Genomic DNA, 23,294 nt, shown 5'->3' on the forward strand with positions numbered 1-23,294 from the left:
GACCATCGATTGAGGCACATCGCGAATGATGACTGACACCAAAGTTGACTTTATTTACAAGACCACCAACAGGAAGCAGACACGCCACTGTTGATTTTATTCACAAGAATGCCCACATGATGCATGACTATTCAAAACAAAACAAAAAATGGCTCTGACCACATTAAAACAGTTTTTACTCGTACAGAAAAATGTACCAACATTCTGCAATATTGCAAAATGACGCAAAACAAAACATAAAAAAAAAGAAAAACAAACAATACATACAATACAATACATACAATACAAAAAAAAAAAAAAAAAAAAAAAAAAAAACAATACATACAATACAATACAATACAATACACACAATACATACAAAAATAAAAAAAAAAATCAAACAATACAAACAATACAAACAATACAATACAATACAATACATACAATACAATACAATACAATACATACAATACAAAAAAACAAAAAACGAAAAAAAAGAAGAAAACAAAACAAAAAAAACAATACACACAATACAATACATACAGCACATACAAAACAAAAAACAAAACAAAAAACAAACAAAAAAATAATAATACATACAATACAATGCATACAATACATACAATACATACAATACAAACAATACATACAATACAATACATACAATACATACAATACAAAAAAACAAAACAAAACAAAAAACAAAACAATACATACAATACAATACACACAATACATACAATACATACAAAAAAAAAAAAAATACAAACAATACAAACAATACATACAGTACAATACAATACAGTACAATACAATACAGTACAATACAATACAGTACAATACAATACATACAATACAATACATACAATACAATACATACAATACAATACATACAATACAATACATACAATACAATACATACATACAATACATACATACAATACATACATACAATACATACAATACAATACATACAATACAAAAAAAAAGAAGAAAACAAAAAAAACAATACACACAATACAATACATACAGTACATACAAAACAAAAAACAAAACAAAAAACAAAAAAACAAAAAAATAATAATACATACAATACAATACAATGCATACAATACAATACAATACAATACATACAATACAATACAATACAATACATACAATACAATACAATACATACAATACATACATACAATACATACAAAACAAAAAACAAAAAACAAAACAAAACAAAAAACAACAAAACAAAACAAACAATACAAAACAATACATACATACAATACAAAAAAAACAAAAAACAGAACAAACAAAAAAATACATACAATACAATACATACAATACAATACATACAAAACAAAAAAAACAAAACAAAAAAAAACACCAAAAAAAAACAATACATACATACAATACATACAATACATACAATACATACAATACAATACAATACAATACATACAAAACAAAAAACAAAACAAAAAACAAAACAAAAAACAAAACAAAAAACAACAAAACAAAAAACACAACAAAACAAACAATACATACAAATCTTGGGATTTCCTGGGTTGAGCTGGCTGGATGAAGTGGCTGGAGAGAGGAAAGTCTGGGAGTCCCGCAATCCGACGTCCGGATAAGCGGTGGCTGGCTGGGTGGCTGGATGGATGGCTGGGTGGCTGGATGGATGGGTGGCTGGGTGGATGGATGGGTGGGTGGGTGGATGGGTTGGGTGGGTGGATGGGTTAGATGGACGGATGGATGGGTGGCTGGCTGGATGGGTGGGTGGCTGCCTGGATGGGTGGCTGCCTGGATGGGTGGCTGGATGGGTGGCTGGATGGATGGATGGGTGGGTGGATGGGTGGGTGGATGGGTGAACAAAAAACAAAACAAAACACAAAAAACAAAACAAACAATACATACAAACAATACAATACATACAATACATACAAACAATACATACAAACAATACAATACAATACAAACAAAACAATACAAATACAATACAAACAATACAATACAATACATACAATACAATACATACAATACAAAAAAACAAAAAACAAAACAAAAAAGAAAAGAAAACAAAAAAAATACATAAATATATACAAATACATACAAAATACATACAATACAATACAAACAATACAATACAAACAATACAATACAAATACAATACAAACAATACAATACATACAATACAATACATACAATACAAAAAAACAAAAAACAAAACAAAAAAAACAAAAAAAAACAAAAAAAACAAAACAATACATACAATACACACAATACATACAATACATACAAAACAAAAAACAAAACAAACAAAAAAAACAATACATACAATACAATACATACAATACAATACATACAATACAATACATACAATACATACATACAATACATACAATACATACAATGCAAAAAAAAAAAAATACATACAATACAATACACACAATACAATACATACAATACATACAAAACAAAAAACAAACAAAAAAAACAACAATACATACAATACAATACATACAATCCAAAAAAAACAAAAAACAAAACAAAAAACAAAAAAATACATACAATACATACAATACAATACATACAATACAATCAAAACAAAAAAAAACAAAAAAATACATACAATACATACAATACATACAATACATATAATACAATACATACAATACAGTACATACAATACATACAATACATACAATGCATACAATACAATACACACGATACATACAATACAATACATACAATACAAAACATACAATACATACATACATACATACAATACATACAATGCAAAAAAAACAAAAAAAAAAAAAAAATACATACAATACAATACAATACACACAATACAATACATACAAAACAAAAAACAAAAAAAAACCCAAAAAAACAATACATACAATACAATACATAAAAAACAAAAAACAAAACAAAAAAAAACAAAAAATACATACAATACATACAATACATACAATACAATACATACAATACATACAATACAATACATACAATACGATACATACAATACAATACATACATACAATACAATACATACAATACAATACAATACAATACAATACAATACAATACAATACAATACAATACATACAATACAATACATACAATACAATACATACAATACCATACAATACCATACAATACAATACAATACATACAATACATACAATGCAAAAAAAACAAAAAAAAATACATACAATACAATACACACAATACAATACATACAAAACAAACAAAAAAAAACAATACATACAATACAAAAAAACAAAAAACAAAACAAAAAAAACAAACAAAAAAATACATACAATACATACAAAAAACAAAAAACAAAAACACAACCAAAAAAACAACAACAAAACAATACATACAATACAATACAATACATACAATACAATACATACAATACCATACAATACAATACAATACAATACATACAATACATACAATGCAAAAAAAACAAAAAAAACAAAAAAAATACATACAATACACACAATACAATACATACAAAACAAAAAAAAAACAATACATACAATACAAAAAAACAAAAAACAAAACAAAAAAACAAACAAAAAAATACATACAATACATACAAAACAAAAAAAAACAAAAACACAACCAAAAAAACAACAACAAAACAATACATACAATACATACAATACAATACATACAATACAATACATACAATACATACATACAATACATACAATACAAAGAAAAAAAACCAAAAACAAAAAAAAAACAATACATACAATACAATACACACAATACAATACATACAGTACATACAAAACAAAAAACAAAACAAACAAAAAAAACAATACATACAATACAATACATACAATACATGCAATACAATGCATACAATACAATACATACAATACAATACAATACAATACATACAATACAATACATACAATACATACACACATACAATACATACAATGCAAAAAAAAAATACATACAATACAATACACACAATACATACAAAACAAAAAACAAACAAAAAAAACAACAATACATACAATACAATACATACAATCCCAAAAAAAAAAAAAAAAAACCCCAAAAAAATACATACAATACATACAATACAATACAATACATACAATACATTCAAAACAAAAAAAACAAAAACACAACCAAAAAAAACAACAAAAAAACAATACAATACATACAATACATACAATACATATAATACAATACATACAATACAGTACATACAATACAATACACACAATACATACAATACAATACATACAATACATACAATACAAAAAAAAAAGAAAACAAAACAATACATACAATACAATACACACAATACAATACATACAATACATACAAAACAAAAAACAAAAAACAAACAAACAAAAAAATAATAATACATACAATACAATACAATACAATACAATACATACAATACAATACATACAATACATACAATACATACAATGCAAAAAAAACAAAAAAAAAACAAAACAAAAAAATACATACAATACAATACAATACACACAATACAATACATACAAAACAAAAAACAAAAAAAACCCAAAAAAAAACAATACATACAATACAATACATACAATACAAAAAAACCAAAAAACAAAACAAAAAAAAAAACAAAAAAAAATACATACAATACATACAATACAATACATACAATACAATACAATACGATACATACAATACAATACAATACAATACATACAATACAATACAATACAAACCATACAATACAAACCATACAATACAATACAATACAATACATACAATACAACAATACAATACATACAATACATATAATACAATACATACAAAACAAAAAACAAAACAAAAAACAAAACAAAAAACACAACAAAACAAACAATACATACAAATCTTGGGATTTTCTGGGTTGAGCTGGATGAAGTGGCTGGAGAGAGGAAAGTCTGGGAGTCCCTCCTAAAGCTGCTGCCGCCGCAATCCGACGTCCGGATAAGCGGTGGATGGCTGGGTGGCTGGATGGATGGGTGGCTGGGTGGATGGATGGGTGGGTGGATGGGTGGGTGGGCTGGGTGGGTGGATCGGTTGGGTGGGTGGGTGGATGGGTTGGGTGGGGTGGGTGGGTGGATGGGTTGGATGGACGGATGGATGGGTGGATGGATGGATGGATGGTTTTGGGTGGATGGGTGGATGGGTTGGATGGACGGATGGATGGGTGGATGGATGGATGGATGGATGGTTTTGGGTGGATGGGTTGGATGGACGGATGGATGGGTGGATGGATGGATGGATGGGTGGATGGATGGGGTGGGTGGCTGGATGGGTTGGGTGGCTGGATGGGTTGGGTGGATGGATGGGTTGGGTGGATGGACGGGTGGGTGGATGGACGGACGGGCGGACGGACGGACGGATGGGTGGATGGATGGATTGACATAGAACACATACAATACCCTGCCATACGCTACCATACACACAATGCATACAATACAATACATACAATACAATACCATACAATATAATACCATACTATATGCTCTGCATCTGGGAGTTACAATTATAGACATTGAGTAGAGTGGCAATGGCATGATATTTTTGCAACAATTACACATACCAACTCCAGTTTTATATTTAAAATATGTATACAATTATCAGTATATTGTAATGAGTTATAATAATTACAAAAGTATCCGAATTATAATAATTTAATTTTATCATCCATCAACTCACTCAAAAATGTCGGCATGAATCGAGCAGTCGACTAAACGGGAGAAAATCACGCTCGCAAATGTTTGTTGCATAACGGAAGGCGGGCGGGCGGGCGCCATCTTGGAATAGATTTGAACATGACGTAACAAATTTGTCACATTCATCAGTTTGCATAACACGGAAATAGCACACTATATTTAATGCAACATTGTTAATTTGACGAAACACAACGCCAAAGAGATTTGAAATACTGTAGCGGCAAAACGACAGTCGCGGTGGCCGGGACGAGTGTGAAAAGATTTTCAAGATATTTGTTCGCATCAAACAAACAAGGCGTCCGTCGTGAGAAACGGCAATGAACGACAAACATTTGATAGCTTACCCGAGAAACCGCCACACGGTCGATGGCGCCTGCATTTGATAACTCGCCTTGAATCCTGCAACAAACAAACAAACAAGGCGTCCGTCGTGAGAAACGCCAATGAACGACAAACATTTCCTAGCATGTTAGCTTACCTGAGAAACCGCCCGCTGCGCGGGTGATTGCACCGGTATTTGACAACTTCCCCAATTCACCTGAAGACATGACGTCACATCCGTCAATTCAAATCTTCCTCGCCTGCTCGTCCAATGGTGCTTTGCACACTAGCGTACCACGTGACAGGCCACTTCACACGCGGGCGGTTGCACCTGTCGCTCACCTCAAGACTGAAAACTGCCTTCAAAAACCTAAGTGCCACTTTGCCCGCCTCCTACCTCTGCCCAAATTCAGTCTGACCAATCACAGCGCAACTGAAATTGGCTTGACCACGCCCACCTCTCCGACAGGCAAGACTGAAACCTGCCTTCAAAAAAAAAAAAAAAAAAAGTCACAAACTTTATGCAGAAGTGAGTGAAAAATCGACAAAGTACAGCTCGTGGGTAAGGTCGGGTCCCGAACCATGGTCCCATCGTGTTAGAGGCAATGACGTTTACCACTTGACCAAAGACTCGTGTCCATGACAGTGACAGAAGGGCAAAAAAACGCTCACCTCAAGACTGAAAACCCAAATAGTGTTGGCTCGTGAGTGAACGATTCGTTCAAAGAGATTCTAAAGATTCAGTTCACCTAAAAGAACTGGAATGCACATCAGTACTTGGGGAGCTTCCGTAGTTGGTCTTTTAGCAGGCCCCGCCCACAAGTACCTCCACATTGGGACACGTAACTAACAGCTATTTACATACAATAAAATAAAGTATGAAAACGTTATTTAAAAACACACACAAAATCATACATACACAAGACCAATGCCGCTGGAACGAGCTGGACTAAAGGAAGACATCCGTTTAAATTTGGTCAGTTTTAAGAAATAAGGAAATCATGAATATTAAAAGAGGATTTTTTTTTTAAATGGCAATATTTTTTCATTTTTACATAGCTTGGAAATGTATTATGATGGAGTTTACAGGTGCAGGCCGGAGGGGGCTCGGCCCAAAGGAAATTGACAGATGGAAATATTTAAAAACACTTGAGGTCACCATTAGATTCAGATTTATCATATATATATATACACATGTATATAAATTAAATTTCCTTGAAGGGGATTTACACTGTACATGAAAGTATTTGTAACACCATCATCAGTATCTATAAAAACCTTCAGAGGGGAAAGAAGACAATAGCAAAGTGAAGGGATGGACTGATTTTAGACATCACCATATTTCATATTTCCACAGACAGATATAATTTTGATGTAATTCAATTCAATAAACAAATCATAATGTTAATGTACATTCTTGAAGCATACATCAAGTTGTGCAGGACTTGTGCCATAATGTATACATGTCTGATCATTTCTTTTTTATGGAACAGTCGCCCACCACCCTGCCCAGCCCCCCCTTGCTGGCACTACAGTGCTAACAAAAGTTCCACAAGCCTTTTTTTAATTTTATTTATTTTTTAAACTCTCATACGTTTCACCCATTCAGTAACATTTTTTAAAACTATATATTGGAGGAAATTCGACCTTTTAATTACTATTTAAATAAAGCTGCAAGTGCAGCATCGATAAGTTCGTGCTCGACTCTTTTATTGTACATAGAGAGACAACTAGGGGCACAAACTTTGAAATAAAAACCCCCTTCATTTGATTTCCGATTGAGGTCTGCAGTGGAATTTGAAAAAGATACACAATGGTACAAGTCGTATGGCAAAATTGGACATTCAGCTCCACGTCAAAGTTCAGTTTGAAAAGTCCTCCCCCAAGTGACTTACTGATCGCAACAGAGACCGTTTGTACACTTGTCGTTTGCATCTATGGGTGTCTGGCTACTTGGCTTTTGTCAACAATTTAGAATGCATCCAGCTTTTCTTTGTGTAGTTAAAAAAATAAATAAAAAGCCTGACACTGCATATTTAACAAGTCAATTTTGTTTCAGCCTAACTTTACAATTGTCTTGTCATTGAGAATGTCTCAAATGATTCCAGTTTGTATGCACGATAGACTGCCAATGCCAATGTTTAAAATGGACCACTTGAATTCAGTTCACAGTTTAATTGCAGTTCAGTGGTACACACACACAATTACAGTACAAACAGTTCATTTCATGATTAAAAAAAACAACAGTAAAACAACAATATTGCAAAATGACGCGGCGCTGAGAGAGAAAGAAAGAGGCATCATGCAGATAGCCAGTGTGCACACCCAGTGAAAAAGTGGAGGTAGGGAGGTATTTAGGAAAGAAAGGACAAAAGAAAAAAACAAAGTCATACTCTCCTTAAATAATGGCTGGGCGTTTTGCCCTCGCCGCATCCGCACCCTTCCGTCTCGTGTCGGCCGCTCATCACGGGCGAATGTTGGCTCCCCCCCCCAGCCGGTATTCGACGTTTGGACTCATCCTCCGCCTCGTGCCACTGCAAAAAGAAAAACGGCACTCTGTTGCACGCGGTTCACTTCTGTGGACGTACTCATTACCTGTCTATTAAAGCGTGCTCCTACTTTAAGCTCCTTTATTAATAGCGTATGTACACATGAATGTTTTTGTTTTCTTTTTGTCTGTTCCTATATGAAGAATTCAATGCTTATAATTTCTTTGTTGTAAAGTGCTTTGAGCTGCATTTCTTGTATGAAAGGTGCTCTACAAATAAAGTTTTTTATTATTACCCTCTGGTCTCGCGGTCCTGTCCAGTCCCTCTCTGTGCAGGCACCCATCAGATCCAGTGCCCCAGCAATCCTGAAAGGCAGACATTGTGGTGGTTTTTGCAAGGGGAAAAATTTCACTCGCACCCCCCCCCCCCAACCTTAGCTAAGGTAAGTTTGAATCAGGTAACTAGCGGCACGCACGGGCTGGCGCATGTGTCATACGGCCCTCCCGCATTGGAGCGATCCGGGTTATGAAATGTTTAACCCCTTACAAAAAGGGAGGGAGGGAGGTAGGGAGGGAGAAAGCGAGAGGAGATGAGAAGAGGCTTTGGTGCGCACTTAAGCGCAACCGGCCAGTTCCCCCTGAGTAGAGCTGGCTTGGCCCCGAGTGGGAAAAAAAAAAGAGGAAAACGTGACGTCACGGAGAGCGTCACGGAGAATCTCCTTGTCCTCGACACCGTCGACGACACTGGGACCCAGTCTGGCAGACATTATACCCTGGTATTCCACAAAGGGCAAGGTATAGCCACGTTCCACCCTGAGTGCACCAGGCCATGCAGGTACTGCCGGGCGCGTTGGAGAAAGAGCGAGAGAGGGAGGAAGAGGGAGAGGGAGGGGGGCAGGGGGTGTCTACTTTGTCGATTCGTATCTAGAGGGTCACAGCAACCCAAATGCCCCTGCGTGCTACTAGTTACCCTATTCAAACCGACAGGGGTAGGGAAAGCACAAAAGAAAAAACAAAGTCAGACTCCCCCCTAAACGCTGGCTGCATCTGCACCCATCAGTCTCGTGTGGGACGCTCGTCACGGGCCAAGGTCCGGGTCGACTCCGGCCGGTGTTGGACTCGTCTTCCGCCTCGCACAAGTGCAAAAAGACAAACGGCTCTCAGTTGCATGCGGCTCACATCTGTCAACGTACTCATGACCTGCCCTCTCCCTGGTCTTGTGGGTGCAGCCCAGTCCCTCCGGGTGCAGGCTGGCGCTCGTCCCATCCGCCGCCCCGGCAACCCTGAACGGCAGACAAATAAGGAAATCAAATTAAAACTAACAAGTGCGTTGCATATTGGATTGCCATGTCACCACCTCTGGCCAGCCTTGGCCAGTCATGCATCAGGCTCCTCGTCAACACTTGGCGACTGCTTTCTTTGGGTGATTCCTTCCTTTGCACCCCGCTCACCAATCGTGGGTCTGGTGGCCTCCGTCCACCGGCTCTTTGTTTCATACATCGTCTCTTCCACCTTGCAAGACAAGCACAAAAGTCTCGCTGCGCCGTCGCTTGCGCTTGCCGTCGCTTGCGCTTGCCGTCGCTTGCGCTTGCCGTCGCTTGCGCTTGCCGTCGCTTGCGCTTGCCGTCGCTTGCGCTTGCCGTCGCTTGCGCTTGCCGTCGCTTGCGCTTGCCGTCGCTTGCGCGGTCGCTTGCGCTTGCCGTCGCTTGCGCGGTCGCTTGCGCTTGCCGTCGCTGCGCGGTCGCTTGCGCTTGCCGTCGCTGCGCGGTCGCTTGCGCTTGCCGTCGCTGCGCGGTCGCTTGCGCTTGCCGTCGCTGCGCGGTCGCTTGCGCTTGCCGTCGCTGCGCGGTCGCTTGCGCTTGCCGTCGCTTGCGCTTGCAGTCGCTTGCGCTTGCCGTCGCTGCGCGTTTGGCACTCAATGAGGGCTGCACAACATTTTGGAATACCAACGATATGGCAGTATTGGGCCAGACCACAGCATTGAGCAAAGTTGTGCAAAATTCTAGGATGGAGAGGAACTATTTGATCGCAATGACATCACTTAGACCAGTTAACTTTAACTTGCATCAATGACTTATCTTCTAAACTCATTACAAATAGTTAGGAGGCCAGAAAACATGTTTCATTTGCCACATGAATAGAAAAAAAATCTTTGTTTTCCTAAAGTGCATGTCAACGACCTATACCACCATATGACGGTTTTCCAATCCAGGTGCAGCCCTACACACACGTCACCATTGGTGTCCAAATGGTAGCCTCGGGCCAACTTGATCAACACACCACACGAATGAACGCAACACTGCTTTGTAGCACAAAATATGAATGGCAACATTTTGTGATTGATTTCATGAATTTGTGTCAAAGAATTCTCAATTTGATTCAGTATGCAGCCCTCAAACAGACATTTGGACACCGCCGGTGTGAACTAAAAAGAAAAGAAAAAAATCCATTTCACATGCTGAAGCTGCGCAGGTCGACGCCTCCAGGGAAGCGGGTCTCCCTCAGAACTCTGCTACTTCAGAGCGATGCCACAGCGGTCCGTCCACCTCTGAGCAGATCGTGTCGCGTCCCGGTCGCCATCTGCACAAACAGAAACAAATGTTAGAAACTCAAAGAGCACCCCAAGTTGTAGGTCACTTGCTTACTTGATCACAGCGGTTAGGTACTCTTGGTGACGGTCACCGGGTCGAATCGGGCCATGCACCCCTTTTTTGTGTCCGGCCTGCAAAAGGTAGAACATGCAATGAGTTGGGCGCTGCTCACATCATTAAGTCTTCACCGTGGACCGGCTCGCCCCAACACCGCCCCCTACACCTAGAGAACGAAGAACGCACAGTGGTACATTAGGCTTCGATCAAGCACGACAGTGCTAGGTTAGAAAAAGACACAATGTGACTGTCTCGCTTCAACACCTAGGGGAGAACAAAGAACACAAGTACCACAGTGGTAGGTTAGGGTTAGAGGAAGTGCAACAGTGGTAGGTTAGAAAAGGAAAATGTCACAAGTCAAATTGCAAAATTGGACATTCGGGATTGGGTCGCTCCGACGCCACCCTACACCGAGGGGAAAGAACAAAGAACGCAGCAACTACGACAGTGGCAGGTTAGAAAAAGATACACAATGGTACAAGTCGTATGGCAAAATTGGACATTCAGCTCCACGTCAAAGTTCAGTTTTGTGTCCATCCACGGAACCACGTCCTCCCCCAAGTGGGCCGTCAATGGCAACCAAGCACAAGACAACGCTGGATCCAGACCAGCCACAACCACAGCGCACCTCGAAAGCAAGACTAACCATCAGAGCCCTAAACACTGTCCACACCTGCAACCTTTCCGTCGTGCACCCATAACCAAAGGCAACCACACTGCCCCCTCCTGGGCACATGATCCGCACACGTCGACTTTTGCAGCGCGATGCTTGATTCTTGACTTGATATGGCCATTGCTCCTTTGCATATGGCCATTGCTCCTTTGCATATGGCCATTGCTCCTTTGCATATGGCCATTGCTCCTTTGCTCCTTTGCATATGGCCATTGCTCCTTTGCATATGGCCATTGCTCCTTTGCTCCTTTGCATATGGCCATTGCTCCTTTGGATAGGCCATGGCTCCTTTGGGTAGGCCATGGCTCCTTTGGGTAGGCCATGGCTCCTTTGGGTAGGCCATGGCGCCTTTGGATAGGCCATGGCTCCTTTGGATAGGCCATGGCTCCTTTGGATAGGCCATTGCTCCTTTGGATAGGCCATCGCTCCTTTGGATAGGCCATTGTGCCTTTTCATATGGAATTGTCCCATTCGGCTCCTCTTGCAGCCTACAAAAACACAGACAGCCATTAATTGTGTGCTGGGAAGCTAAAACTCGACAACCATTGTGTGTTGGGAAGTTGAAACTTGACAAAAACAGGTTTTCACCTGATTTAGGACTACTCTTCCTCAGTGTCCTCAACATCACTGAAAGGGCTCCTTCAAGAGCCTCCTGCTTGCTTTGTATGGAAGGATGCTGGCTGGGCGGCAGTTTTTAGTGCTACAAAAGACAAGCAAATGATTGCAACAAAAATAGACATTGAGTCGAGTGCCAATGGCATGATTTCTTACCAACAATTATACATACTATGAGTTTTACATTTGAAAAAAAATATTATATTGTAGTAAATTATGATAATTGATCAACATTATAGTTCATCTTTGAATTTGATACATTCTAAGTCGAGTTTAACATTTGAAAAAAAATATAATCATCACATTGTAGTAAATTATGATAATTATTCAGGATTATAATTCATATTTTAATTTCATCATTCATCAACTCCCCTCACATTGGACAGATGATCCAGGTTGGCGGCGTCCAAGACGGGAGAAAATAACCCGGGCAAATGTTTGTTGCGTAACGGAACGAGAGCGGGCGGGCGCCATCTTTGAATGGATTTGGTCCGATTTGGACATGACGTATCATATACGTTGCATTCACCAGTTTGCATTCACCAGTTTGCATGACACGGAAATGGCACACGCATCATATAAAATAATTTAAAAAATGGTTAAGTTGACTAGAATCAAACTAACATTTCCTATAGTCAGACAAACACGCGCTTATCGGCGGCGTCATTTACGAACCGTCTACAGACAGACGAATGAAAAAAATGCTGGCCAGCATGAAAAACAACAACCGCGAAAGACATTTAAAATACCACCAAAACGCGCAACGACGCGACGCGACGCAAAGTGGATTGTGGCGTGCCGTGTCGTGCCGTGCCGAAACCTCAAGCACTTCCTAGACAGCGAAAATCCTGCAAGAAATAATAAATGGCATCGTAAGAAACTGCAAACATTTGCTCACGGGCTAAATGGCCTGCGGCCTACAATTTACCTCCAGGCCCACCGTCGCGGTGGACGTGACGTTGCCGAGTCACGACAGTACGACAATCCTGCGACAAACAAAATAAATTTTAAAAAAAGGCTTGTGAGAAAAAGCAACAAAGCGTGCCGTCGTGATAAACGGCAGGAGACGACAAACATTTGCTAGCATGCTCGCTTACCTGAGAAGCCGTCCGCCGCCGCCGGCCCGCGCTCGGTGGCACCTGCATATGATAACTCCCCTTGAGCGAGCACACCTGTCTTCAATTGACCTAAAGCCCTGACGTCACATCCGTCGATTCAAATCTTCTTCTCCTGATCGTCCAACGGCGCTCGGCACACTGACGCCACCAGGTGGTCGCCTGTCATGGTGACTACTGTGGAAAGGCTTGCTTCGGACTATCCGTTGAAACTTTCAACACCGAACATGTTTTTTTTTTAACCTCTTGTAGTGTACACATATTGTCATATAAAATGTCTGATTTTTATGTTTTAATTGGCGAATATAAAAACAAGGAGTAAGACGCCAGACACGTTTTAACATAAATGTTTATTAAAAATAATAATATCAAAAGCAAATTTCAAACCAGCAATCTAATATGAAATTGCAGTAGATATATTGGATAACAATATTTAGGCGTATATAGGTATACACGTTATTTAAAAACGACTATAAGTGTTATACTACGACACAAGTGTTTACCAGCTCAGTGGCCTAAGAGGAGAGTGTCCGCCCTGAGACTGGGAGGTTGTGGGTTCAAACCCCTGCCGAGTCATACCAGTGACTATAACAATGGTACCCATTTCTTCCCTGCTTGGCACTCAGTGGAAGGGGTTGAAATGGGGCCCCCCCCCCTGCTGCTCACTTATACTCCGGTGCGACTTAATATCAGAGGAAGTGATAAACAACTGAGGTGATTTGGTTGCATAAGCAAGCCTAACCCTAAGCACAGCAAAAGCGAGAGCAAGCCTAACACAAACCCTAACCCTAAGCACAGCAAGAGCAAGCCTAACCCTAAGCACAGCAAAAGCGAGAGCAAGCCTAACACTAACCCTAACCCTAAGCACAGCAAGAGCAAGCCTAACCCTAAGCACAACAAAAGCGAAGTGTCCATGAGGTGTACCTACACAGGTCATGTAGTCATATAAAGCAGTTAACCAAATGTCTGATTTTTATGTTTTAATTGGAGAATATAAAAACAAGGAATAAAACACCAGACAAGTTTTAACATAAATGTTTATTAAAATAATAATAATGATAATAATAATAATAAAAGTAAATTTCAAACCAGCAATCCAATGTGAAATTTCAGTAGATATATTGGATAACAATATTCAGGCGTATATATGCATACACATTATTTAAAAACTACTACAAGTGTTATAAAATCAAGATTACCCAAAGAGAAGCATAATCTCCCCGTTGTTGCATAACGGCGCATCCCTTCATGCAATAAAGTTAGCTGTTACCTTGGAGAAAACGTGCATAAAAGAAGTGGTGTTTCAGTGAGTGGTTCTTTCTTTCCTTGGCAAATCGTAAATCTACATTGTGGCTTCGCAACACGTTCACTGACTGATCCGTTGATGCACGGGAAGGCAGTTCACCCATTAACTCGTTCTCGAACGGGAAAGTCAGGAAGATCCGTTCGGTTGGCGAACGGGAAATGCAATTCACGACTCGTTCGTGAACGGGAACTTACGTCATTTTCTTCTTCGTTTTGTTTTACGGGGAGGTGGCACCAGATTCAATGCGCGTTACCGACACCTACTGGTTGAAGTCATATGAACTGAAAAAAAGGATTCGTTCACTCTCGTTCCCTGAAATAAGTCGTTTTTTTTTTAAGCGAATCGTTCACTTACGAGCCAACACCATGTCCCTCCCCTCATGAGGAAGTTAGCTCGGAAATCGGGATGAAGCGTTTCCCACAGCATCCCCGTACCATTTAACCAACGTCTGGACATTAAACGCACACATTAGTTGTCCCCCCCTCCACGTGGGTGTGCTCGTAGAGTATAAGGAAACATGGCGTGCGTCGCTTTTCAAACGCAGCTGTCGTCCATCATGGAGGTTTTGGTGAAGGCGGCGGTGGAGGAAATCAGCAAGCTGTTCGATGACAATAGTGCCTTCCTGCACTTGGAAATCTCGCGGAAGCAAAGCGAGAACGAGATGTTGAAGAGGAAGCTGCTCGCCGCCGAGAGTAATAACGCGCAGATGCAGCGAGTGTTCGGTAAGAAGCGTCACAAAAAAAAAGACAGTCAAATGAGGTTTTCACATACAAACAAAAACAATCTTGCCTAATTAGCTTTTATTGTGTTTAGAAAGCTTAATGGACAGAGGAAGTGACGGAGGAAGTGGTACCCACGCAACAGGACTCATCAAAGTGAGTCAGATGAAAGCGCTTCAACTATTGACATGGCAGACATCGCATTTGCATCCACTTAGTGTCCGTCCCACCACTGGTGAACTGATTTTAGTGTTAGAATTTCAAGCCTTGTTTCTGGTTTTCAAGAAGCTCTAGACTTTCAAAGTGCACTGTAATGCTCCTCCTTGCATTGTTCAGTTTGACCCCAACTCTTCTTTCACCATCAAGGAAGAGAGTCCAGATGAGGTTCTGTGGATCCGCGATCCTGCCGGCTCCGGTCACTTTGGCGGCGACTCGTTTGCGTCGGATGAGCACGGCCTCCACATGCCGGTCAAGACGGAGAAAGAGGAAACGGCGTCAGGCAGCTTCGGTCGGGACGGGTGCCAGCTGGGCGCCGTCAAGCAAAACCGACTGGCTGACTTGTCTCTGGACGATCGAGACCACCAGGTGTGGTCGTCCATCATCGAAGGTGAAGATATCGACTCTGCCTTCCCGGACTTTTCCAGCGTGGTGGACGACTACTCAGATGCTTTTGCTGAGACGCGAAGGTCGAGCGGCCCCTCGCAGCCATCCCCTAACGGCGCTAGCGACAGAGAGTACCCAAAGGAGCCCCCGGCATCCACCTTTCTGCCCGGACCTCAGTCGGACCTGCGCAAAGAGCAGATCTACCCGCAAGCCGGGGAAGCGTCAGACGTGGCGGCAGCGACCGCCCCGCGGCCGGCTTTCAGCCAGCTGGATGCCGCCCAGCGCCCCTCCCTGCGGGGCTTGGCCTGTGCGCAGTGTGGCAAGACCTTCTGGCGCCTGCAGCAGTTGAAGCTGCACCAACAAAGCCACAAGCGCAAGCGGGTCTTCTGGTGCACCGTGTGCGGCAAAGGCTTTCAGTGCTCGTCGCACCTCAGCATTCACTACCGCACGCACACGGGTGAGAAGCCGTATGGCTGCCTGCAGTGCGGCAAGCGCTTCACGCAGCAGAGCAGCCTGCGCGTGCACCAGCGCACGCACAGCGGCGAGCGGCCGTACAACTGTGCCGAGTGCGGCAAGACCTTCATCCTCATGCACCACCTCAAGCGCCACTGCGTGATTCACACGTATGGCTGACGCGGCTTACCTCGGTGCGGACCTTGTACAGCAAGAGAAGTGTTGCCGGTCTGCTTGCTCGATCGGACGGCAATTCCACCCAGCGCACGGTTGCCGTGGATACCGATAAATGAGCTAGGCAAGGAGCGGCTCGACCGGCAGCTCGAGGCTGCTCACATGGTGCAAGTCTCCTCCGGCTCCACCGCCTGCGAGCCCAGCAGGCCTCCCCGCAGCCTGACAACCCTCACACGAGACTTATTGGGCTCAATTTGCAAGCACCAGCACGCTGCATGACGTTGGGTGTTTTTCTCATACTGCAATCCATGGCAGAAGTGTGACAGGTAGCAAAATGACTCATCTGTACGCTGATATAAGAACTGCTGCATGACACGAGTGTGACTTTTTCGCTCTGTCCATTAAATGATTCTTGTCAGAACAATCACTTTAGTGACACTTGCGTTTAGCCTTTACGCTAAGCCTCATTGCAAAATACTTGAGTTCCATGACTTCCTCTCGTTGACAAGGCCTGCCTGTTCGGCTGCATATTTTCTCTGCGTGGGTGGGTGCGGCTGGGAAAAGTCCCAGGTGAATGCAAGTCAGGATTCTTGATCACATAAAATTGTTGACAAAGGCAATCCAAGATTAGACTAAAACCAAAATGTAGATTAAGAAACTATATACGATTGAAGAACTTTGGTGGTTTATTGGCTTACATGAGGTTCAAATGTTTAAGCTCTTTGAATTTTACACGCGCGAGCCGACTTGTAGAGCTGATGTAATGAACTAATGTGTTTGCACTCGCTCGACACTTTAGCTTTCTTTACACGTGGTGAAAACGACCGCAAATGTGACCCTCAGGCAACCACTAAGCTTGTAAAACTCTGGTCCTTCCTGCATGTTTTCCATGTCTCCCTCAAATGGTTATCAGAAGCTGGATCACTATCATTTGAATCAGAAAACATGCAGGGCCTTGAGGACCGGTAAAACTTCTCATGACCTTGTATGGGCGGCACTGACGTGGCCTGCAAAATATTTCTTAGCTTTTCCTGTCTGGTTGGACGAGGAGGGAGGAAGGGGGCGTTTGGCTTGAGAAAAAATTAATCGTGCCAAAAGGAGATAAGACCAAGATTGAGCAATTTTCTCAAACATCACGCTGATGTTTCACCACAACTTGTAATCGTGCCAGTAGGAGATAAGACCAAGATTGAGCAATTTTCTCAAACATCACGCTGATGTTTCACCACAACTCGGGTAAACAAGTTCAGGAACACTTCAAAATGTATTTTAACCAGGGGTGTGGACTCGGACTCGGGGACTCGGACTCGGTGCTGATTTTGACCGAGTCCACCGAGTCCGACAATAAAAAAAATATGTTCAATTTTATTTTCATCATGCTGCTGAGAATGCGCGTAGGAATACTGTCCACAGCCCTGCTTACGATCAATGCGGCTATGTTGAGTTGCACTTAGGCTAATGTTTACATTATGTACCAATGTCAAGGACGATTATGTCACCCAGCTTATATCATTGATGTGTTTCGATAGTTAATTATTTGTTTTTAGATAAATGTCTGAGCTATAATGGTGTAATGTCCTGTGTTTCAGAATGGTTATTCAATTGGGTTTTCAAGCGTTTTGCCTCATGCCAATGGCACTCAGGGCTAAGGGTGGGCTTCAATGACTATTTTTGTAAAGCCACGCATTTAATACCACGTCAAATGATATATTAGAGTGTAGGTTATGTTCCAATGTATCCACTTCTACCGGTTAAATTGTCAACCGTACATTTATGACTACGCCATGAGTGATCTACGTTATGAACTAGCACAACTCCGGTAGGGCAGGGAAAATGTTACATAAATTTACCTAAATTGCATAAAATATATAGCACTAAGCATATAATGGCTAAATTAAAAAAAAAATCGTTCATTTATCATTGAATGGCTTACTTGTTTCAAAAGCCACATTGTAATCGTAGCTAAAAAAAGGAAGAAAAAGACATGTGAGAATTCAGTTTGTAATGTGCAATTCATTTTTGGCATAAGTTGTTCAAGGGGAAGTCACTTCTCCCAAAAATTTACAACACGCCACTATTCTCACAGTAGCGGGCACCTTGATCGAATTGACCGATAATATTGCTTAAGCTGTTACAGAATACATTTTAGCCAAGCAAAGAAATCAAAATAAAAATCACATTCGTGCTTCTCCAAACAATTTATAACACGCCACTATTCTCACAGTAGGGGGCACCTTGATCGAATTGACTGATAATATTGCTTAAGCTGTTACAGAATACATTTTAGCCAAGCAAAGAAATCTAAATAAAAATCACATTTGTGCTTCCATGCGTGACCCACAATCCGACCCTGTGTTCCTGTTTATCCCTATTTCTACTAGTTCAGTTTATTTTGGCCCTTTTTGGTCTCATGTATCGGTTTGGCGCTATCTCTTGGACAAATTTGGAATCTCAGCTCTGCCAATTTATTCAATAATCCTTAATTCAAATTTTGTACCATCTGCTGCTAAAATTTGGAATTTCAGCTCTGCCAGTTTATTCAATAATCCTTAATTCAAATTTTGTACCATCTGCTGCTAAAATTTCGAATTTCAGCTCTGCCAGTTTATTCCTGTGAGCAATCCATATTCACCATTTGCACCATCTCTTCTCCCCCTCCCCCATGTTACATGACAAATCCCAGTGGATGCTAATTTTGGGGTAAGAATAAAATTTTGGGGGTTAATATTAATTAAATATTAATATAAAATCCCAGGGGATGCTAATTTTGGGGGTTAATATTCATTGAATATTAATATTTACCAGAAAGAGCACACCGCTCCCAATGGCCCGCCTCACAAGGTCTTGTTGTGGCACAGCTACAGGCGGCCGACCAGCGTGCCGACCAGTCGCTCGAGCTGTGTGGCCCGCTGGCGGGCGGTCTCCAGGACCTCCTCGTGGTTGGCCTTGGCCTGGCTCTCGTAGTCCATGACTGACAGGTTGGTGATGAGCGACACGGCCAGGCAGCGCATGCCGGCGTGGCGCGCCGCGATCACCTCGTGCACCGTGCTCATGCCTACGCCAACACCAACACAGAAAAGGTAAGTTGGGTTCACAAAGTTATCAACACGAGACCGGAGCCACGCTGACCCACGGCGTCGGCCCCGAGGCGGTGTAACATGATGCACTCGGCGATAGTCTCGAAGGAGGGCCCTCCCAGCGCGCAGTAGACCCCCTCGCGCATAAAGTGGGAAAGGTCCAGCTCAGTCGCCACCACGCGTGCCAGCTTGCACAGGTCACGGTCGTATGCGTCCGACATGGGGGGGAAGCGCACTCCGAACCTGAAAGTTGACCAAACAGTATGAGTATGTAAAAAAGTCAGCTGACTCAGCGTGTACACACAAAGCCCACGATAGCTGCGCGCTAGCTAGGTCAACTGGCTCCTCCTGTTTGTTAGCTCTTTAATGACACTAAACTAGATACACCGGTGTTGGCCACAAAATGTCATCTGACACTTGACTGTCGCAGCGGAGGACATAGTACACCTCGCAACAAGGTTCTACAGAATAGTCAGGCAATGTCTTTCTGTCAAGGGGGGAAAATGGCATTTATTCGGATGGAAAAAGTCAAACATGGTCAAGGTGGACTTTATGCGAGTGTGCCGTCCGTCCATCACCTGTCACGGTTGGGTCCCACCAGGGGGTTGACTCCGGCGAATCCCGGCAGGTTGATGTGGTCTTTGATGATCATGACATCGCCCACCTTGTAGTCCCGGTTGAGGCCACCAGCCGCGTTGGTCAGGATCACTGTCTCCACACCCATCAGCTTGAAGACGCGCATGGGCAGCGCCACCTGCGGAGAGGGAGGAGGAGGGTGACCCGCTTGCCCTTGCTGCCATGGCACATTCTGATACGACTTTTTTTCCCCAAATGTCAATCACAATATCATTCAAGTATGTCCTTAAAATGATTCCAATCTGACGTATTAAGACTTAATTGAATTTGAAAAAAAATTGAAGCCTGCGACGGTTGGGAGATACGTCTAAAAGAAGTGGTTCAATAAAAAAAAAAAAAAAACTAAAAAAAGTGGTTAAATTAAAAAAAAACTCAGAAAAAGTACTTCTCTTTTCTCAACACTTATTTCTAAGTACTTCTCTTTTAAAAAAGTGGTTAAATTAAAAAAAAACTCAGAAAAAGTACTTCTCTTTTCTCAACACTTATTTCTAAGTACTTCTCTTTTAAAAAAGTGGTTAAATTAAAAAAAAACTCAGAAAAAGTACTTCTCTTTTCTCAACACTTATTTCTAAGTATTTCTCATTTCTCAACACTTCTTTTCAGGATAAAAAAAACTCCCCCCCCCCCCCCCCCCCCCCCCCCCACAATTCTTTGAATTTGTTATTTCTTAACGCCGCAAAGCTGAGGACCTCGCCTCTCCTCCTGACCTTCTGGACGGGGTATCCCTCGTACAGGTGGAACCTGCCCTGCATGCAAACGCAGGCCTTTCCGTTGAGTGTTCCAAAAACCAGCTGACCGGTGTGGCCGTGCACTAAAACGTAACGCAACGCATGCTGTTAATGAGCATGCACACACATGCTTGCACACGTGTTAAAAAACGCCTGCCTTACCTGTGCTTTGTGGGAAGTTGGGAATATCGGCATACTTGAACGTTTGACGGTCATTGAGCAATTCGGCCAGACCGCCCAAACCCGATCCGCACACGATGCCCACGGTGGGCCGGGAAGACGTTTTGGACATCAGCCAGTCGGCCGCCGCTTGAAACTCGTCATTTCTGTCGAGAACAAAAAATGTATTATTAAATCGGCTTATTGGTGGGCATTTTGCTGCTGATATAAAACTAAACAGAAAAAAGGAAGCGGCATATCCTGCACTATCTTAATATAGTCTTATCGTTGGCGATTTTTCTGCTGATATAAAACGAAACAGGAACTGGCAAGACTCACATCCTGCACAGTTTTTACTGAAGAATCTTAATTCCATGATACGGACGGCGATTTTTCTGCTGATATAAAACGAAACAGGAACTGGCAAGACTCACATCCTGCACAGTTTTTACTGAAGAATCTTAATTCCATGATACGGACGGCAATTTTTCTGCTGATATAAAACGAAACAGGAACTGGCAAGACTCATATCCTGCACTGTTTTTACTGAAGAATCTTAATTCCATGACATGGACATCAAAGTACATTAACACATCTATCTAATCTTGAGATAAATGCTTTGTTGAACGTTGCAGTGAGGCATAATAAAAACACATCTTGTCCAGTGTTTTCTCGTTGATTTTCTCCCCAGATAGATGTTAAAGGCATACAGCAGCATACTATGTTAAGGAAACAATCTTATCTTTAATCTTCTGAGCAACACTTTGTGCCAATTTTATGCTCTTTATGACATCATGGCACATTAATAACAGATCGTGTTCTATGATGTCAGTTTCACAGCATAATTGCCTGTCATTTTTTTTTTAAAGCTTTTCAAATGCCACAAAAAAATACTCAGCTCAGTTGCCTCCATGTTACAAATGATTTTAGCAATTGTGCTATATAGCTCGATAAGTAACTACCACGCTGGACATTATATATACATACACACAGAGCGCAATTTGCTGCGTTTCTGTGACGTTGTTTTACTTTAATGTTCTTAGTGTGACGTCATCGCTGATCAATGCCATAAATTTAGGGCCTGAATCTGCAAGGAAATCTCCATAAGCGTGAAGTACATTTAGAAGAAAAAAAAGCCCATTATTCAGCATGCGAAACGAGCCTTGGCGGTGACGAAACGTCTGAGCCTGTTCTGACTCTGCGTTTCCAAAAGTTCGTAAATGTCATCACAGAGGACCACATAAACCAAAATTCCCCTTGAGTGCGCTTGTACCAGATGAAATTTTATAACTTGACTCCCGGATAGTTCGGCTCAGAAGCGGCTGAATCACAGCGCGACGACCGCGGTGCAACGCGTTCAGGTGCGCCACTCCATCGGCTGCGGAGGCTCCACGCGTGACGAGTGGATGTTGCGAGGATTGTAGAACTACTTACGATGTGGTATCCATGCTGAGGCAATGATGCGGATCGTCTTGATCTTGACTGTCACGTGCCGATGCGTCGAGCGGCTTTGCCTGTTGAGAGCGCCTGTAATGATGCGGAGAAAAATTTTTTGACGTGGAAAAACGAAACAGAAAGCCAACCCCGGACAAACCCACTTCCACCGGACAGCCACAGCCCCCAAACACGTCACCGGTGGTGGGTCGACACCATAACGCAGGCGCACCGGGCCGCTGCGTTCAAGAGCCACTCGTCATTTTAAGATGTCAGCAGAAGAACTGTTCGGACAGCTCCTCTTTTGTACTAAAAATTTTTGGGGAACGTCGTGTCCTTTTATCTAATCATACTGCGTTAATGTGGGGGCATTTCAAAAATTTTAGAGGGGTATTATAGTAAGAGTACAAACTAAAACTGTCACG

The 23,294-nt window shown here is 41.7% G+C and overlaps 2 protein-coding genes and 1 long non-coding RNA gene across 7 annotated transcripts in view; 1 reads left to right on the forward strand and 2 right to left on the reverse strand.

Annotated features, from left to right (window-relative positions):
* LOC148387583 (uncharacterized) overlaps nt 1–13,773 on the reverse strand; it is a 14,541-nt gene extending 768 nt beyond the window's left edge. The window contains exons 1-11 of one of the 4 annotated variants that reach the window (XR_015862792.1): nt 13,563–13,773; nt 13,394–13,451; nt 12,843–13,313; nt 12,439–12,550; nt 9,887–12,338; nt 8,826–9,812; nt 6,961–8,575; nt 6,199–6,527; nt 6,065–6,119; nt 4,869–5,007; nt 1,519–1,800 (exon numbers count right to left, since the gene is read on the reverse strand). This is a non-coding gene — a long non-coding RNA (uncharacterized LOC148387583). The remainder of the gene's footprint in view (nt 1–1,518; nt 1,801–4,868; nt 5,008–6,064; nt 6,120–6,198; nt 6,528–6,960; nt 8,576–8,825; nt 9,813–9,886; nt 12,339–12,438; nt 12,551–12,842; nt 13,314–13,393; nt 13,452–13,562) is intronic. The other 3 variants (XR_015862791.1, XR_015862793.1, XR_015862790.1) reach the window with 3 other exon arrangements.
* Nucleotides 13,774–15,245: 1,472 nt separating this feature from the next.
* On the forward strand, nt 15,246–18,409 carry LOC148387584 (uncharacterized). Of its 2 annotated transcripts, none has more exons than XM_088397206.1 (3): nt 15,246–15,608; nt 15,700–15,776; nt 15,942–18,409. In XM_088397206.1, the coding sequence occupies exons 1-3, from the start codon at nt 15,404–15,406 to the stop codon at nt 16,839–16,841; spliced, it is 1,182 nt and encodes a 393-aa protein (XP_088253332.1). In that variant the 5' UTR covers nt 15,246–15,403; the 3' UTR covers nt 16,842–18,409. The 2 variants fall into 2 exon arrangements, with proteins under 2 accessions (XP_088253332.1, XP_088253331.1); XM_088397205.1 differs by having other exon boundaries at nt 15,247–15,608; nt 15,700–15,761; nt 15,972–18,409.
* Nucleotides 18,410–18,828: 419 nt separating this feature from the next.
* Nucleotides 18,829–23,038, reverse strand: LOC148387585 (purine nucleoside phosphorylase-like). Its single transcript, XM_088397207.1, has 6 exons — nt 22,870–23,038; nt 21,439–21,602; nt 21,256–21,359; nt 20,491–20,666; nt 19,965–20,155; nt 18,829–19,890 (listed from the first exon to the last, which is right to left on the reverse strand). The coding sequence occupies exons 1-6, from the start codon at nt 22,881–22,883 to the stop codon at nt 19,694–19,696; spliced, it is 846 nt and encodes a 281-aa protein (XP_088253333.1). The 5' UTR covers nt 22,884–23,038; the 3' UTR covers nt 18,829–19,693.
* Nucleotides 23,039–23,294: the final 256 nt, after the last annotated feature.

The sequence above is a fragment of the Syngnathus floridae genome, chromosome 14, assembly GCF_059516105.1.
Source record: "Syngnathus floridae isolate MCC-2025c chromosome 14, RoL_Sflo_1.0, whole genome shotgun sequence".
Lineage (NCBI taxonomy): Eukaryota > Metazoa > Chordata > Actinopteri > Syngnathiformes > Syngnathidae > Syngnathus > Syngnathus floridae.

Coding starts and splice junctions, on each gene's coding strand:
- LOC148387585 (XM_088397207.1), bottom strand. Junction 20,667..21,255: donor AGGGATACCCCGTCCAGAAG/GTCAGGAGGAGA, acceptor CCCTCTCCGCAG/GTGGCGCTGCCCATGCGCGT. Junction 20,156..20,490: donor GTGGGACCCAACCGTGACAG/GTGATGGACGGA, acceptor GTCAACTTTCAG/GTTCGGAGTGCGCTTCCCCC.
- LOC148387584 (XM_088397206.1), top strand. CDS start 15,404: ATGGCGTGCGTCGCTTTTCAAACGCAGCTGTCGTCCATCATGGAGGTT. Junction 15,609..15,699: donor GCAGATGCAGCGAGTGTTCG/GTAAGAAGCGTC, acceptor TATTGTGTTTAG/AAAGCTTAATGGACAGAGGA. Junction 15,777..15,941: donor TCAAAGTGAGTCAGATGAAA/GCGCTTCAACTA, acceptor TGCATTGTTCAG/TTTGACCCCAACTCTTCTTT.